The sequence below is a fragment of the Chiloscyllium plagiosum genome, unplaced genomic scaffold (genome assembly GCF_037043375.1).
Source record: "Chiloscyllium plagiosum isolate Xiang-an unplaced genomic scaffold, Cpla_swu_hap1 HiC_scaffold_5, whole genome shotgun sequence".
Classification (NCBI taxonomy): Eukaryota; Metazoa; Chordata; class Chondrichthyes; order Orectolobiformes; family Hemiscylliidae; genus Chiloscyllium; species Chiloscyllium plagiosum.
In genome coordinates, this window is record NW_028270143.1 from 21,911,961 (window position 1) to 21,930,800 (window position 18,840).

The 18,840-nt window shown below is 41.8% G+C and overlaps 1 protein-coding gene across 4 annotated transcripts in view; it reads right to left on the reverse strand.

The window, feature by feature from the left end:
* The window catches only part of myo10 (myosin X), a 333,744-nt gene that overhangs the window by 54,243 nt on the left and 260,661 nt on the right, over positions 1–18,840 (reverse strand). For all 4 annotated transcript variants that reach the window (XM_087987033.1, XM_043689681.2, XM_087987034.1 and 1 more), the window contains 2 exons: positions 6,565–6,620; positions 5,370–5,512 (listed from right to left, as the gene is read on the reverse strand). In XM_087987033.1, the coding sequence (XP_087843159.1) occupies positions 5,370–5,512; positions 6,565–6,620 (199 nt within the window). The remainder of the gene's footprint in view (positions 1–5,369; positions 5,513–6,564; positions 6,621–18,840) is intronic.

Below are 18,840 nucleotides of genomic sequence, written 5' to 3' on the forward strand. Positions count from 1 at the left end.
ACAGCACTGTAAATATTACCTGCTCAGATAATAATTCAATTCATTGAGTCATAGAAACCCTCCAGTGTTGAAGCAGGCCATTCAGCCCATCATATCTGCACTGACTCTGCAAACAGCATCACACCCAGATCCACCAGCTCCGCCCGCCATGACCCCAACCTCTCTCATAATCCTGCATTTCCCATGGCGATTCAGTCTGGCCTGCACATCTTTGGTCTGTGGAAGGAAACCAGGGCACTGGAGGAAACCCACGCAGATATGCGGAGAATGTGTTAACGCCAGTCGCCCGAAGTTAGAATTGAACTCAGGTCCTTGGTGCTCTGAGGCAGCAGTGCTAAACACAGAGCCACCGAACGACCATGCTGCCCTCATTTTAAAGAAAGGATTGTCTCCATTAAAACACTGGGTATGACATTCCAAACCGTAACCGGTCACTGCATTTAAAAAATGTCCTCCTGTCACCATTGACTTGAGGTGAATAATTGAAAAAAAAAGCACTGTCCTCTGGTTCTTAATCCTTCTGCTAATCACCATATCTATTCTGTTTAGGCAGTGAAAGGCAGATTTTTGATCTCTTAAGAAACAAGGGAAATAAGAAATTGGCAGCAAAAAAGAGTTGAGGTGGAACATCAGGCTTTCATTGGCCATTTTGCAACCAGTATTACCTCACTGGAAGTCTAGAACAAGAAAAGGTTCTAAAGGAATGGACAATATTAAATAGATCAATTTTGGATACACTATACCATGATTGAATTTACAATCTTGGCCTGTTTAATACTCATGGAACGTCAGTGGCTGCATTGATTATGAACTTGCCCCCTTCTCTCAGGTTATATTTTTGCATTATGGCCAAGACAACGATGTGATGCTCAGTGTGACAGAAAAAATGTGTGGAGCATGGGATAGTTGATGAATGGGGAATTGGGATCAGCTTATTGGTATTAGCAGCTGAATTAGCTCTTTAGTCCAGGCAGAGACAGTCTAAGTTGCAGCTGTGAGACAACAGTCCCACCTCCTCACCTCCACCCCATTCACATGAAAATCTATGCAAGCAATGCATTATTTACCCTTTGAATCATATAATCATGCTTCTACTTCTTTCCCTTTAATGCATGTAAACTGGTTGTGGTAAATTTGTGCGCGCTGAATTTGTCCAACGGTACATCTCATAGATCAGCATTAAACAAGAAAAAGGGATCCTTATAGAAGAACTGCATTGTGGGATGACAACAGAATGACAGGATGGGAAGGTACAACAAATGTTTGTGAAATACTTTGAAAGCTGTGTTAGAAATAATGTTCTCCATGACCATAAATAAGGAAGGTGGAGAAATCGTTTCAGACCGATGCTTCTTCACACATAAAGCAGTCAGCCTCTGCATAAGGTTAAGTAGGACAGTGATGTAATTGAAAACCAAGTAAATAGGACATAAACTGATGTTAGCTAATAGGGCACACAGTCAGAGCAAAGAAATAACAAAAAAAAGGAAATCGTAATTAGATTAGATTAGATTACTTTCAATGTGGAAACAGGCCCTTCGGCCCAACAAGTCCACATCGACCCTCTGAAGAGCAACTCATCCAGACCCATTACATCAAGATAACTCAGCAGATCCAAGATGGCTTTGTCAAAGGGAAATCATATTTAACTAATTTACTGGAGTTCTTTGAATAAACAACTCATGCTGTAGACAAAGGGAAACCAGTTGTTGTATAGTATTTAGATTTTGAGAAGGCTTTTGATCAGGTATTACATCAAAGGGTATTGCAAAAAATGAAATCTCAGTGTGGGTGGTAAAATGGTAAAAGATTGGCTTGTTAACAGGAAGCAGAATGTAGCAATAAGTCGACCTATTTCAGGTTGGCAAGATGTCATGAATGGTGTGCCACAGGGGTTGGTGCTGGGGCCTCAATGCTCTAAAATTTAGATACATCATTTTGATGAAATGGTCGAAAGTGTGGTAGCTGATGACACAAAGATAGAAGAAAAAAAATGAGTTGTGAAGAGGACATAAGGTTGGTTGAGTGTTACTTCTAATCTTTGTTCCAGCTGCACAAGCCTCCAGGACCTATGTGTGGCAGTGACTTATGGACGTAGAACTCGCTTCTGTGATTGGCATGCATGGGACCTTATGGCTGTGCAGCTTAGAGGGACCACGGGGGGGGGCAAAGTAAATGGAGTATGATGTGTGAAACTGCCCACTTTGGAAGAATAAAAAGTGTATTATCTAATCGGTGGGAAGTTGCAGAGACATCTCGATGTTTCAGCGCATGAATCATGGAAGGTTGCATCATGTAGGTACAGCAAGTTGTCAGAAGAGCTAATGCAATTTTATACTTTATTGCCACAGATGAGGTCCCAGAAAACTGGAGAACAGCCAATGATGTTCCTGTGTTTAAGAAGGACAACAGGATAATCCATGAAATTATAGACTGGTGAACCTTCCATCAGTGGCAGGGAAATTATTTTGAGTAAGCGACAAAGATGGCACAAGAGTAAGGCAGTAGGCATTGTCAAATGCTTTAGTAATGTTCATGTAGACAAAGTCCCTCACAGTAGATTAGTCCAGAAGATTAAGTCCCATGTGATTCATGGTACGTTGGCAAATTGAACACAGAATCGATTTGGTCATCAGAGGCAGGAAGGAGTTATAGAGGAGTGTTTTTTCTGACTGCAGACTGTGACCAGTGCTGTTTCACGAGGCTCAGTGTATATCCCCTCCTCGCTACATAGAACAGTACAACAGGCCCTTTGGATTCCCTATGTCCGTGCCACCATGGTGCAATTCTGAACCAATCCCTCTATTGCCTGTTCATGTTTGATTAAGAACCTTTTAAATGTTGTATCTGCTTATAACACCACCCAGCAACACATTCTAGGTATTCACCATCCTCTGTCCAAAAACAAACCCCGTCTCACTTACCTCCTTTAAACTTTTCCCCTCTCAACTTAATGTAATGCCCTCTAGTGTTTGACATTTCCATCCTGGGGAAAAGACCGCAGCTTCATATTTATAGTCTTCTATCATGTTGTCCCTCAAAGTCCAATATTCTAGCTAAAACAATCCAAGTTGCCCAAGCCTCTAATTATAGCAAGTGCAATCCAAACCAGTCAACATCCTGGCAAATCTCTTTCACACACTATCCAAAACTTCTACATCCTTCCCAAACTGTGGTGACCAGAACTGTACACAATATTCTAAACGTGATGAAACTAAAGTTTTATACAGCTATAAAACATGACTTGTGTGGAAAATTTGAAGGAACACTGGCCTCTAAAATTTGATCCTAACCTGTTGTTACTTCTGTGAAACTGCTGTTCTGTACCTACAATGAAATTCTTGTGCAAGTGAAACTGCCTTTTGTCTAATGGCAAATGTATTGGTGCCACCCCAGTTGTTTATGACGCAAAGTCCCTCAGGAAGCTGGAGGAGGTTTGACTGGCCTTTATCATGCTGTACCCATTGGCTCACAGCCCACTAAAACGGGTGGGTGGTTGGTGAATATCTATGCAAATTAAGGAATGCTCAAAGCATAGAAACATTTGATTGGCTGCAACACTGAACAAGTGCAACTGCTTTCTATTGTTTCAGTGGAACAGACAGTATCACGAGTCGAGCTGTTCCCCTCGTGCACAAGTTAATTAAAGAATGCATGCTGCATGCATGTGGAGTCTGAGTGTTTAGTTTTACCGGTTACTACACTTGTCAAGATTTATATTCTATGCCTGATAAACGCAAGCATGCCCGATGCCTTCTTTACCACCTTATCCAATTGTGTTAACACTTTCACGGAACTGAAGATCCTTTTGTACATCAGGGCTCCGAAAAGTCCTGCCACTCACTGTCTACTTTCCTCTTCCATTTGACCTTCCCAAGAGCATTACCTTATATCTGGCACTGATCCTTGCAAAAAACCACTTGTCAGAACTCTAGTCAGAAAAACACCTCTCCACAACTACCCCCGTCTTCTATGAGTAAGCCAATTTTGTACTGAATTTGCCAACTCACCACAGATGCCATGTGACTTAATCTTCTGGACCAGCAAACCAGTAGGAACCTTTGCAAATCCTTTAGCAAAGCTCAGGTAGATAACATCCACTGCGTACCATCGTCAACCATCTTCATTACTTCCTCTAAAAACTCAATCAAGATCTCCCCTACATAAACTGAGAGAAAGTGAGGCTAATGCCCAAAATGTTGACTTTAGTGCTCCTTGGATGATGCCTAACCTGCTGTGCTTTTCCAGACTTTTCAGTTCCCCTCTATAAAGCCATGCTGACGATCACATATCAGTCAATTCTTCAGCCAGTCAATGCTTACCCTCCTATAATGACTTTGGTTTTCCCTGTTGCCACCTTTACACAAAGGAACAACATTAGCTACAGTCTTGAAAATAGCAAAAGAAGATACAAAGATCTGTCAAGGCTCCAGCCTTGCCTCCTTCAGTATCCTGGGATAGATTTCATCAGACTTATCTACCAATTTATCAACCTTAATATTTTTGAAGACACTCAACACCACTTCCTTCTTAATATTAACATGGCACAGAATATCAACCTAAGCTTACCATCGTTCTCCTCGGTGAACGCTGATATGAATCATTTAGGACTTCAACCACTTTCTCTAGCTCCACAGACACATTCCCTTCTTTGCTCTTGAGAGAATCTACCCTTTCTCTAGTTTCCCTTTCACTCCTAATATACAGTTGGTTCTGATATAACATGATAATCCCGTTCTCATGCGATCTCACATTATAAGAAAGTCGCGCAATAGCTGTGCCATTTAAACTAATGAGGCGAGAATCACATTATAAACAATGCAGGTAAGGAAAGTTTGTGTTCTACAAATAAAGGTCTAAATTCTTCAATTGTATTAAAGTCATTTGGCACTGAGGAAATATGTGTTATAGCAGAACTGGCTGTATGTATAATATGCCTTGCAATTCTCCTTAATCCTACTTACCAAGGAAACTGCATGGCCCCTTCTAGCCCTCCTAGTTTCTTGTTTAAGCTCACTTCTGCTTTCTTTATATTCACAAGGACCTTGTTTCATTTGTTTCTGAAATCTCATTTATTTTTTTCTTTTCTGACCAAAACTAACTTTCAGATGGTTTCACATTACTTCAGAGGTTAACGGTTTTCAATTTGCTTGCAGAAAGGACTGACCTATCGTAGCCTGCTTGAGCAAAACTGTCAAAATATCTGGAATGCTTGTCTTACAAGATTATAACACTGCAAGGTAATCAAGTTCTATTAACAAGGGAAAATCAGATTATAGTACAAATTTATTTTTTGAGAGCAGAATACATTTATACCCGAAAGTGATGGCTTATCATTATTTTGAGATTTTAAATGGTCACATTCTTACCTCTGATAATAAACTCCTGACCTTCTACTTTTGTGTCTCCCTTGACCCGTTGCAGTAATGTTATCCAGTGATGCATCTCCTCTGGTGTGTCTGCATTGCAGTGCAAGATGCGATTTGCAGTAATAATCACAAATGAATTGGGTCTATAATAAAAATGGTACATTATTTAGAACGGAACAATGAAGTGAGGATACAGGCATGAATTTATTTCCATGTTGCTATTTCATGGAAACAATTCATTCCATTACTCTCCTCTGTTCAATGTCAAAAGATTTTTCAAATCTAGAGATCCACATTTATGACTTTTTTTTTCCCTTACGTACACTTTGAAACATTCAAAAAAAATCAATTTGACTCCATACATTGAAACTTTATTAAGTGTGTAACACACCATATATTCAACTGCAAGCTGTACAAACTCCCACACTCTTTCTAGTCTTGACTGGATGAGAGTAATCATCTTAGATTAATCAAGATTAATTGAAATATTACCAATCCACTAGCAGGCCAATACTAAGGATATTTAACAAATGCATCAAATGAGTAAAATATCTGGGTATCACATCCTATTCTGTGGTCCAGCAAATTGTGGCAATCCTGGCTTCGGCCTCCCTCCAAGCTCATGTCCTGCCTCCAAGGTAATGCCCATCAGACCGACCAGAAACTTCACTGGGATTGATGGCTTGTTGGAACTGCAGCAGGTAATGGAAGAGTGAAGGAAGTCTGGAACGATGGTAAATAAGGTAACTGCACTTTGGACCAATGAGGCTGATGTCGCTGACCTAAGATTCTGGTGGGAGGAGGAGAACGATGGGGGGAGGTGATGGTGGTCTTTCAGCGACTTCAGGGTGCCTGCTGGGCAAGGTCCATCCACCAGAGGCAAGATGGGTTCCCCACCACAGTGATTGGGCCAACAACTGTAGCCATACTTGAAATAACTTCAGAAGGCACCTACGTTGAGTCCTAAATATGCACTTGTCCTCGCCATGGATTCGCCCAATTGATGTCCCATCTGTGGCAATTGCACACTGTCCCTAATTGGGCTGCAGGAGCCTCCAAATTGGTTCACTCCAAGGAACACTGTGCAGGTAATTCTTCAAACAGAAGAATACTGTCAAAGGTGATAAGATATGTTTAATTGCAGTATTCTGGAAACTTTGGAATTTGTTAGAAATGAGAAAAAGTTTATAGTTACCTGTCAGGAGAACCAAAAGCACAGACTGAGTCAATCAAACCTACGTCCAATGTACCCTAGACAAAAAAAATGATTTGTTTCAATATACAGTGACAACAGTTGACTGAAAACTGTATGGATATCAACATTCTAAACAAAAAACAAAAGCTTTTATAACTTCGGATTGAAATGTTTTTACAACTTGCATGAAAATCTTGAACAGAGAAACCATATTAGCTTTTATGGCCAGCAGAGGATTATTTACCACAGCCATTACAATCTCTTCCCCCTGCTTCCTATTGTAAACAGGGATACACTTTATCATGTCCTGGACATTTATACACCTTTATGCCAACTAAAACATCTAATACCATCTTCTGGTTAATCTTAAAATGCTCTCAAAGCTCACAATCCCATCTGAAATTCCCAGCTACCATGTCTTTCTATTTTATGAATATAGATGAGAAATGCTCATTTCAGTTCTCACCCATATGCCCTAGTTCAAAACAAAGATTGCCACTTTGGTCACTAATGTGTTCCACTCTTTCTGCAGTACTCCCATTGCTCTTAATATACTTATAAAGTACCTTGGGGTTTTCCTCAATTCTATCTGCTGAAGATATTTCATGGCCTGTCTTTGCCCTCCTTATTTCTTTAAGCAACATGTATATTCTCTATTTTTGATGAATCCTCACCCCATTTTTAATGTGCTTTACCTAAATATGGTTCCCTCTTTTTTTCATCAAATCATAGAATCCCTACAGCGTAGACACAAGCCATTTGACCCATCAAGTCTGCACCAACCTTCTGAGGAGGACCCCACCATTTACCCGTAATCCACCTAGTTAACCCACCGAGCCTGCACATCCCTGAACACTATGGCGCAATTTAGCAGCCTGACCAGTCAAGCTACTTGCATTAAAGTAGATACAGTTTCCCATGTGCCTCTTTATGCTCATGTTGCTCCACCTGCTGGACTGTCCTAGTATTCCTTCCAAATCAGATTGGACCTGGCTTCCTACTTCACATTTACTTTGCGGCACATCTCCTTGCCAAATTAGTCTAAAAGTTCCCCAACAGCAAGGACATTGGACCCATATCAGTTCATGTGCAATCTGTTCAGCTTGTACAGGTCCCACCTACTCCAGAAGTTGTATCCAAAAAAACCTCCTCCCCACACAATCCCTGTAGCCATGCATTCATCTGACATATTTTCCTCTCCCCATACTCAGTAACATGTGGCACTGGAAATAATCCAGAGATTACACAACCTTAGCCATCTTTAATTACTATTTTACACTTTAAATTCCTGTTGCAGGATCTCGTTTCTTTTTTTAACCCTCGGTCATTGGTACTGACATGTACCATGACTGTTGGCTGTTCACTCTCCCCCTTCAGAATGCCCTGCAGTCACTCTGGGACCCCTCTGATCTTAATGGTTCTTTGACATCTGGGGTGCCCTGATCTTATCCCCACTCATGTTTGCACAAGCATATGTGGCCTGTGCTCTTGCTATTTCCTCTATGAATGTCTCCCATGGCTTTGACACAGACTTACCCAAAGGTGTGCAAGCTAAGTAGATTTGCTGTGGGAAATTAACAATTATCAGGACAGGGCAGGGCGTGGGTAGAATGCTGTTTGGAGGGTCAATGTGTACTCAATGTGCTGAATGGCCTGCTTCTACATTGTAAGGATTTCATGATTCTATGTTCCCAGTCAACTTCAGTCAAGTCGTACTTTAGCTTAAAATTAGCCTCCGTCGGCTTCTCCACTGTTGTTATAATCAGACTGCTTATCCAACATCCCGTACATTCATAATGAGAGCAGAAACTTTCTCCAATTAAATAATAGAGACTAAAGCCTTTGGAAGCCTCACTGGAAAATTGACTTCCTCGTTAGTGATTCCTCCCCTTTCCCAGCAACAGTAAGAGATTAAATGTTCCAAAGTCAAAAGTTAGATTTTAAGATGGAATGTTCATTCAAGCCAGAGGCAATTGCTAAGGAAGGAAATGTAGCTGTTGACGCAGGTTTTTTTTATATCTGATCAAACACAGTCAGGGAAATAGAAAGTGAAGAGTGAAAACATAGTGGAAAAGAAAAAGAAAAATCATACTGTAGAGAAAAGCACCTTCAAGGTATATATTCCTGGAAGAGAAGTGGCAGCGAATTAAATATTAATGCAAAAAGAAAATATTTTACATGACAGAAGTCTGAAATGTATTTTAATGTTGTAATTATACAGATATTTAAAAATAAACTAAATAAATAATCAGCTTTCAGTTTTTTTTCCAGAAAGATGATATAAAAGAATAATTCAATGAATTATTGCTGCTGGAGCCTCAATGTCCAGAAACAAAACTCGTGTCAACAGTTGAAATTAAAATAAGTTAAATGCTGGAATTACAAAACATGGCTGCCAGCATCTGTTGAGAGATAAAAATAATTCACATTGAGGTGAATCACCACTCTATGATCCCTCATTAGGCAAGAAAGAATAAACAATGGTGAAAGGAGATGGTGGAATATGATGATTAGATCAATACTATGACTTGCTTTCAGCCTGAACAATTCCATCTACTTTGCTTTTAATTTCTGATGACTGCAGCCTTTGCACAGTTCACCTCTGAACCTTGCTTGCTCAATTTTATGTTTGATTTTCAGGGACAGACTACTGACCAATGTATATTATAAGCTTGTAGACTTCCACTACTGCCTTGTGTTTTTTTAAATTTCAGATTTGCAGAAATTTTGTTCGTACACACATTTAATGGAAACACATATCGAAACTGGAGCCCCAATAAAGGAATAATAAAACAAATATTTTGGATACAATATTTCAAGAAAGATAGACAAGGAAGGAAAGGGGGGAAGCGTGATAGCATTAATTGAAAAGAATATTGCAGCGCTGAAGAGAGAGTATGTTCCAAAGGAGGAGAATGTAGAATGTATTTGACTAAAAATGTACAATGACATTGTTTGGTGCAGTCTATAAGTGACCATAAAGTGGGAAAGACAAATGAGTATTGTTAAACAAAAGCAAAATAAAAACTGTGAGGAATAAACTTAAATAAGGAAACTACTATTATTTTGAAAGTTTATAACAGCCACTTTACATTCCTTCCCAGATATAAACATTTCCTTCATTATTGACACTCTTATTCTTCTTCCTTTCTAAGTTTTAGGGATGCCGATGGTTCTTAGTTAACATAAAATGGTTGCCTGTGGTTTTTAGTTATAACAAAAAAAAATGTAGATTGTTAGCAGAAGCAGTTGTTTATACAGTCAGAATCCTGGGAGAAAGTGAGGTCTGCAGATGCTGCAGAACAAAGTCAAACGTGTGGTGCTGGAAAAGCACAGCCAGTCAGACAGCATCCGAGGATCAGAAGAGTCGACGTTTCGAGCTTAAGTTCTTCATCAGGGGGCTGAGAGATAAATGGGAGAGGGGTTGGGGCTGGAGGTGAAGGTAACTGGGAATGCGACACGTGGATGAAGGTGGTGGGTGATGGTGATAGGTCAGAGTGGAGGTGGAGCGGATACGTGGGAACGAAGATGGACAGGTAGGACAGTTCAAGAGAGCGGTGCCGGGATGGAGGATTGGATCTGGGATAAGGTAGAGGGAGGGGAGACGAGGAAACTGGTGAAATAAACCACAAATGCCTTGTGGTTGGTGGGTCATAAGGCACAAGATGAGGTGTTCTTCCTCCAGTCGTGAGGTGACTAAAATTTAGCGATGGAGGAGGCCCAGGACTTGCATGTTCTTGGTGTAGTGGAATGGGCAGTTGGTGTGTTCAGCCACAGGGCCGTGGGGTGGTTTAGTGCATGTGTCAGAATCCTGGCCTTTGCACTTACAGCAATCAGATAAGCTATAAAGTGTCTCATGTAAAAGAAAATCACACTTTGAGATTTTATTAAGCAGCAGCAAAAATGTAGCCACTGCTAATACCGAGACAGTTTTGATAAGAGAGGTCCTTGAGAAGCAGTGAGAAAGGCCCACGTGCAAGCAAATCTAATTTCCTGTTAACCTGTAATAGAAGGGGAAAAGCTTGACTCACATCAGTTAAGATCCTTTAGATGGTTGCAATTACATACACACATGCATACGTAAATTATTGCTGTTGTAAATATAGCAGGCAAGAAAGGATTTAACTGAATCCCTGCAGTCAGGCAGCCTTAGGCAACTGGCAGAAGCCTCCAGCCTGTTTGGAGGGAGGATTCAATAGAGAACATACAATGGGCCCTTTGGCCCGCAATGTTGTGGCAAACATGACGCAAAATGAAACTAATCCCTTGGTCCATATTCCTCCATTTCTGGCACATTAACGTGATAATCTAAAAATCTCTTAAATGCCCCTATCATATCTGCTTCCATTACCAACCCTGGCAGCATGCTCCACTGTCTCTGTAAAAAACCTGCCCCTCTCATCTCCTTTGATCTTTCAGCATAAATGCATCCCCCGCCGCCCCTTCCTCCCCCAACTCCCCCCAAACCATCACTCCGCCGGTTTTCGGTATATCAGCTCTGGAATAAACTTTCTGATCATCGATACTTTTGATACATTTCATAATTTTATAGTCTTTTATCAAGACTCCCCCCAGCCTCCTCTGCTCCAGAGAAAACAACCTCAGTTTTTCTACCCTCTCCTTAGAGCTCAGACTCTCTAACCCAAGCAGCATCCTGGTAAACCTCTGCACTCTCTCCAAAGCCTTCCTGTAATGTTGTGACCAGAACTGAACGCAATACTCTAAACGTGGCCTGAACAAACTCTTATGAAACTGCAACATGTCACCCTGACTCGTACTCTATTTCACAACCAATAAAGGCAAGCATGCTAAATGCTTTCTTCACCCCTCTATCACTTGTGTGGCCACTTTCAGGGAGCTGAGGACTTGAACCCCAAGATCCTTCTGCACGTCAATACTGTTCAAAGTCCTGCCATTAACTGTATACTTTTCCTTAACAGTGGATCTCCCAAAGCGCAGCACCTCGCACTTACACAAATTAAACTCCATCTGCCATTTTCTGCCCACATCTGCACATGATCTATATCTCACTGTATCCTTTGGCAAACTTTGACACTATCCACAACTCTGTCATCTGCAAACTTAGTAACCCACCCATTTACATTGTCACCCGTCATTTATATTTATCACAAACAGCAGATCTCCCAATTGGTTCCCTGCAGAGCAACAGTCATGGACCTCCAGCCGAAAAAGTAACCTTCCACTGCCTTCTTTGGGCAGGCTAATTCTGAATCCACGTGGCCAAGTTACTGTGTATCCCATGCATCTTTATCTTCTGAATGCACCGACCATGAAGGTTGTTGTTGAAAGTCTTACTAAAATCCATGTAAACAACATCCACTGCTCTACCCTCATTGATCACCTTTGTCAACTCGAAAAATTCAATCTAGTTAGTAGGACACGACTTGCCATGCACAAAGCTATGCTGACTATCCCTAATTTAACTGTGTTTTTCCAAATGCGCATAAATCCTGTCCCCAAGAATTCTCTCCAATAGCTTTCCAACCATCAATGTAAAGCTCACTGATCTATAATTTCCGGGATTATTCATATTTCCCACTTGAACAGAGGAACAACAAGAGTTATTCGCCAGTCCTCCAGGACCTCTCCAGTGGCTAGCGAGAATACAAAGATCTTGATAAAGGCGCACCAAGCTCCTCTCTTGCCTCTCTCAAGAATAGGAGGTAGATACCATTGGGTCCTGAGGACTTAACCACCTTAATGTTCTTCAAGAGACCCAACACCACGTCTTCCTTGACCTCAAAATGCCCGATATTAGCATGCTCCACACAAATCTCACTGTCCTCCATATTGTTCTCGTGTGACTATTGATGCAAAGTACTCATTGAGGATTTCACCCACATTCTCTGCTTCCAAACACAAGTTAAACCTTCAGTGGTCCCAACTTCTCCCAAGTTATCCTCTTGTTTTTAATCTAATGTATAGAATGACTTTGGATTCTCTTTAACCCTACTTGCCAAAATCATTTCGTAGTCCAATGCTGCTTTCCTAATTTCCTGCTTGAGTTCTTCCTCCTCACTTCATATTCCTCATATGGTGCAGAAGTCAGCAGTATTAGAATGTGGTTGAATAGGATGCATTGGTAAATACCATGAGATCATGGCAAGAACTAAAATCGCTCATTAATTGATCAAGCAGTCACATAATTGATGTGATTGATTACAAAAATATCCAATCAACAACACGATTGGTTTGCAAATTGTAAATTCTAAGGCAGGCTAAAAACAAATGAATAAAAGTTTGCATTTTTCCCATGTTCAGAGAAGCAGCTTTTGGACTGCCAGAGAATTTCTTCCCACCAACAAAAGATCAATAAACTCTTTGATACTGAAAATGGATTCTGGGTGTTGAGTGATTTATTTAGTCATTACGTCTCAGAAATATACTTTCAAGAAAATTACAGCAAAGTGGGGAATTATACTAGTTATGATGACAGATTTTAATTATTTAACTATGACTTGGATTGTACTGATGTAAGTAGCACAGAAATGCAAGCATATATTCTTAGGGTATATTCATAACTGTTTTCAACCTCAGTATGTTTCCAGTTAAACATTTTTGGATAACTGGGGTTCTTTCTGGGGACGGTGGGACCTCTATAAACAGGATGGTCTACACCTGAACCTGAGGGGAACCAGTATCCTTGGGGGGAGGTTTGCTAGTGCTCTTGGGGGGGGTTTAAACTAACTCGGCAGGGGCATGGGAACCCAGATTGTAGCTTCAGGGTGCAGGGCCTGGAGTGTAGGGAGGTGAGGAACATGGCATCAATTTCCAAGGAGGGTGCCTGTAAACAGGGAAGTGGCTTGAAGTGTGTATACTTCAATGCAAGAAGTATACGAAATAAGGTAGGTGAACTTGCAGCGTTGGTTGGTACCTGGGACTTCGATGTTGTGGCTATTACGGAGACATGGCTAGAACAGGGACAGGATTGGCTGTTGCAGGTTCCGGGATTTAAATGTTTTAGTAGGTTTAGAGGTGGGGGTAAAAGAGGGGGAGGTGTGGCATTGCTTGTCAAAGATAGTATTACAGCGGTGGAAAGGACGATGGATGAGGACTTGCCATCTGAGGTAGTTTGGGCTGAGGTTAGGAATAGGAAAGGTGAGGTCACCCTGTTAGGAGTCTTTTACAGGCCTCCTAATAGTCCTAGAATCATTGAAGAAAGGATTGGGAAGGTGATTCAGGAGATGAGTGACAGTAATAGGGTGGTGGTTATGGGGGACTTTAACTTTCCTGATATTGATTGGGAAAGCTATAGCTCAAGTTCGTTAGATGGGTCAGTGTTTGTTCAATGTGTGCAGGAGAGTTTCCTGACACAATATGTAGACAGGCCAACAAGAGGTGAGGCCATACTGGATTTGGTTCTGGGTAACGAACCAGGCCAGGTGTTAGAATTAGAGGTAGGTGAGCACTTTGGGGATAGTGACCATAATTCGGTGATTTTTACACTCGTGATGGAGAGGGATAAGTGTGTACTACAGGGCAAGAATTATAGCTGGGGTAAGGGAAATTATGATGCGGTGAGGCATGACTTAGGATGTGTGGCTTGGAAAAGTAGACTCCAAGGCAAGAGTGTAAATGATATGTGGAACTTGTTCAAGGGGCAACTATTGAGTGTCCTTGATAATTATGTGCCTGTCAGGCAGGTAGGAAAGGGTCGTGCGAGGGAGCCGTGGTTTAATAAGGAATTGGAATCCCTTGTTAAATGGAAGAGGGCGGCCTATCTCAAGATGAGACGTGAAGGTTCAATTGGGGCGATTGAGAGTTATAGGGTAGCCAGGAAGGTCCTGAAGAGAGAGCTAAAAGCAGCAAGGAGGGGACATGAAAGGTCCTTAGTAGATAGGATTAGGGAAAACCCTAAGGCTTTCTATAGGTATGTTAGGAATAAAAGAATGACTAGGGTAGGAATAGGTCCAGTCAAGGATGGTAGGGGGAAGTTGCGTGTGGAGGCGGAAGAGATTGGGGAGACACTGAATGAATACTTTTCTTCAGTATTCACTCAGGAACAGGGCATTGTTGTCGATGAGAATACTGAGGCACAAATAAGTAGAATGGATGGCTTTGAGGTATGTAGAGAAGAGGTGTTGGAAATCCTGGAAAAGGTGAAAATAGATAAGTCCCCTGGGCCTGATGGCATTTATCCTAGGATTCTCTGGGAAGCAAGGGAGGAGATTGCAGAGCCATTGGCCTTGATTTTTATGTCCTCTTTGTCTACAGGAGTAGTCCCAGAAGACTGGAGGATAGCAAATGTGGTTCCCTTGTTCAAAAAGGGGAGTAGGGATAGCCCTAGTAACTATAGGCCGGTGAGTCTCACTTCTGTTGTGGGCAAAGTCTTAGAGAGAATTGTAAGGGATAGGATTTATGCACATCTAGATAGGAATAATGTGATCAAGGATAGTCAGCATGGTTTTGTGAAGGGCAAGTCGTGCCTCACAAACCTTATTGAATTCTTTGAAAAGGTGACGAAGGAGGTTGATGAGGGGAAAGCGGTAGATGTGGTATATATGGATTTTAGTAAGGCGTTTGATAAGGTTCCCCATGGTAGGCTACTGCAGAAAATACGGAGATATGGCATTGAGGGTGAGTTGGAGGTTTGGATTAGGAATTGGCTGGATGGAAGAAGACAGAGGGTAGTAGTTGATGGCAAAGTTTCTTCATGGAGTGCCGTCACTAGCGGTGTTCCGCAAGGATCTGTTTTGGGACCATTGCTGTTTGTCATTTTTATAAATGACCTGGAAGAGGGGTTAGAAGGTTGGGTGAGCAAGTTTGCGGATGACACGAAAGTCGGAGGAGTTGTTGACAGTGAGGAAGCATGTGGCAGGTTACAGCAGGATATAGAGAAGCTGCAGAGCTGGGCAGAAAGGTGGCAGATGGAATTCAATGTAGCTAAGTGCGAGGTGATTCACTTTGGGAAGAATAACAAAAAGATGGGGTACTGGGCTAATGGTCGGATACTTAGTAGTGTGGATGAGCAGAGGGATCTTGGTGTCCATGTACACAGATCTCTGAAAGTTGCCACCCAGGTAAATAGTGCGGTGAGGAAGGCATATGGCGTACTGGCTTTTATTGGTAGAGGAATTGAGTTCCGGAGTCCTGAGGTCATGATGCAGTTGTATAAGACTCTGGTACGGCCGCATCTGGAATATTGTGTGCAGTTTTGGTCGCCATACTATAGGAAGGATGTGGAGGCATTGGAACGGGTGCAGAGGAGGTTTACCAGGATGTTGCCTGGTATGGAAGGAAAATCGTATGAGGAAAGACTGAGGCACTTGGGGCTGTTTTCACTAGAGAAAAGAAGGTTTAGGGGTGACTTGATTGAGGTGTACAAGATGATTAGGGGGTTAGATAGGGTCGACAGTATGAACCTTTTCCCGCGTATTGAGTCGGGTATTACAAGGGGGCATAGCTTTAAATTAAGGGGGGGTAGATATAGGACTGATGTTAGGGGTAGGTTCTTCACTCAGCGAGTCGTTAGTTCATGGAATGCCCTGCCAGTAACAGTGGTGGACTCTCCCTCTTTATGGGCATTTAAGAGGGCATTGGATAGGTATATGGAGGATAGTGGGTTAGTGTAGTTTAGGTGGGCTTGGATCGGCGCAACATCGAGGGCCCAAGGGCCTGTACTGCGCTGTATTCTTCTATGTTCTATGTTCTATGTTCTATTTCTCGACCTGGTTCCTGGGATTGAGTTAAAACAAGTGCATCATGTATCATTCAAGGATTTATGGGACACACACCATTGTATCATAGGTTTCAGGTTGGCTTTGGAAAAAAGATGAAGATCAATCCAGAGTAAGAATTAGAGGAAAGTCAACTTCAATGGAGAGAATGAGTTTGGCCTGGCAAAATTGGATGCAAAAATTAGCAGGTGTCATGCTAACTTATCAGTGGGTTGCATTTATAGAAGGGCTAGCTCAGGTACAGTCATGGCATATTCCCACAAAGGGGTATAAAAAGGGAGGGCAAACAAAGCTAGACTCCTCTGGATGCCAAAAAGGAATTACAGTAAAAAGAATAATAAAAAGATGAGAAAGGGTGAATATGGCACATGTCAGCTGGATAATACAACTCAGAATCCAGCTCAATACTGTAGGTTCTGAGGGGAATTGTAAAATCAAATAACGGAAACAAAGACAGACCATGATAAGGGACAGACAACTAACATAAAATGTCATGAAAAATTTGTTTAGTTGAAAATGTTGTCATATCAATAGTAAAAGGGTGGTAAAAGGAGAAGTGGTGCCAATTAGGGACTAAACTGTGGATTTACATATGGAGGAGGTGGTACTGAATAGCTGTTTAAAAAAACTGTCTATACTAACAAACAAGATGCTTCCCAGACTGAAGTGTAAAAGATTTAAAACTGTTGATTGGCTTAAAATTAATAAAGTGGTGGTATTGCATAGGATGAAATGAATCAAGGGTATGGGGGGGGGGGGGAGAATATGGCCGGATTGTGTTTATCTAGCTAGCTTGTTTGAACAGACATGCCAGGAAAACATCAAGCACTTAATTGGGTAGCTTAAGGTGAAGGAGCCCCTAGGAGGGCAGTAACTGTAATAATAATAGAATTTACTTAGCAGCTTAAGAGGGAGAAGCTGAAATCAGATGCAACAGTAATATAATTGAGTGAAGGTAACTACAAAGACATGAAGGAGGAGCAAAGGCAAGAGGTTCCAGGGGGGTTAACTTGGAAGGGCAATTTGAAATTCATCCCAAGGAAGAAGAACCAAACAAAGGGGAGGATGAGGGAAGCTTGGGACAGCATGAAAGCAAAAGAAGAACACAATGTGGTGAAGACAATTGGGAACATTTTAAAAAACAGCAGAGGACAACTAAAAAGGAATAAAGGAGAAGATGAAATACGAAGTTAAGCAAGTTTGTAATGTAGAAGAAGATTGCAAGAGTTTTTTTAAGAGCCAATATTGAGCTGCTGAAAAATGAGGCCGGAGAAGGAGTAATGGGGAACAAAGGAATGGTGCTGAATAGGTACTTTGCACCAATCTTCATAGTCGAAGACCCGAGCAGTATCTTCAAGAGAGTTGGGTGGGAAGAGGTAAATGTAGTGGCCATCACTAAGGAGAGGTGGTTGGGAAGCTGAAAAGGTGTGAAGGTCAGTAAATGACCTGGACCAGATGAACTACACCTAAGAGTGACAAATGACATAGTCGAGGAAATTGTGGAGGTATTGGTGGTGATCTTTTCCAATCACCTGAGCCGGGGAGGGTCCCAGAGGACTGGACAATGGCAAATCTAACATCTCCATTTAAAAAGGGAGGAAGGCAGAATACGAAAATTTAGGGTTGGTCAGCCTGACCTTGGTCACTGATAAGATTTTACAGACCATCGTTACTGTTCAAATAACAGAGTACTAGGAAGTCCATGGTAAAATAGGGCTGAGTCAGCAGAGCTTCGCCAAGAGGTGGTCACGCCTGACAAATCTATCAGAATTCTTTCAGAAGTAACAAGCAATTTGGACAAAGGAGAACCAGTGATCCATTTGGATTCGCAGAAGCTCTTTGACAAAATACTGCACAGGAAGCTGCTAAGGTAATAGCTAATGGTGCTAGGGGAAAGGTACTGGCAAGGAGAGAGAGGATTGGCCGACTGGCAGAAGGCAGAGAGGGGTTAAAGAGTTCTTTTTAAAGATTGCAACCAGTGACTAGTGAAATTTCACAGAGGTTAGCGCTGGGACCATAACTATTTATGTTATACAATGATGGAGAGTCCTGGAGAGTGTTGTTGAACAAAGAGTGCAGGTTCATAGCTCCTTGAAAGTAGAGTCTCAGATAGATAGGATAGTTAAGAAGGCATTTGGTAAACTTTCCTTTATTGGTCAGAGTATTGCGTACAGGAGTTGGGAGGTCATGTTGCGGCTGTACAGGACATTGGTTAGGCCACTTTTGGAATACCGCATACAGTTCTGGTCTCCTTCCTATCGGAAAGATGTTGGGAAACTTGAAAGGGTTCAGAAAAGATTTTCAAGGATGTTGCCAAGGCTGGAGGATTTGAGCTATAGGGAGATGCTGAATAGGCTGGGGCTGTTTTCCCTGGAGCATTGGAGACTGAGTGGTGACCTTACGGTGGTTAATAAAATTGTGAGGGGCATGGATAGGATAAATAGGTAATTCTGGAGAATCCAGAGCGAGAGGGCATATGTTTCGGGTGAGAGGGGAAAGATATAAATGGGACCTAAGGGGCAATCTTTTCATGCAGGGGGTGGTGCGTGTATGGATTGAGCTGTCAGAGGAAGTGACA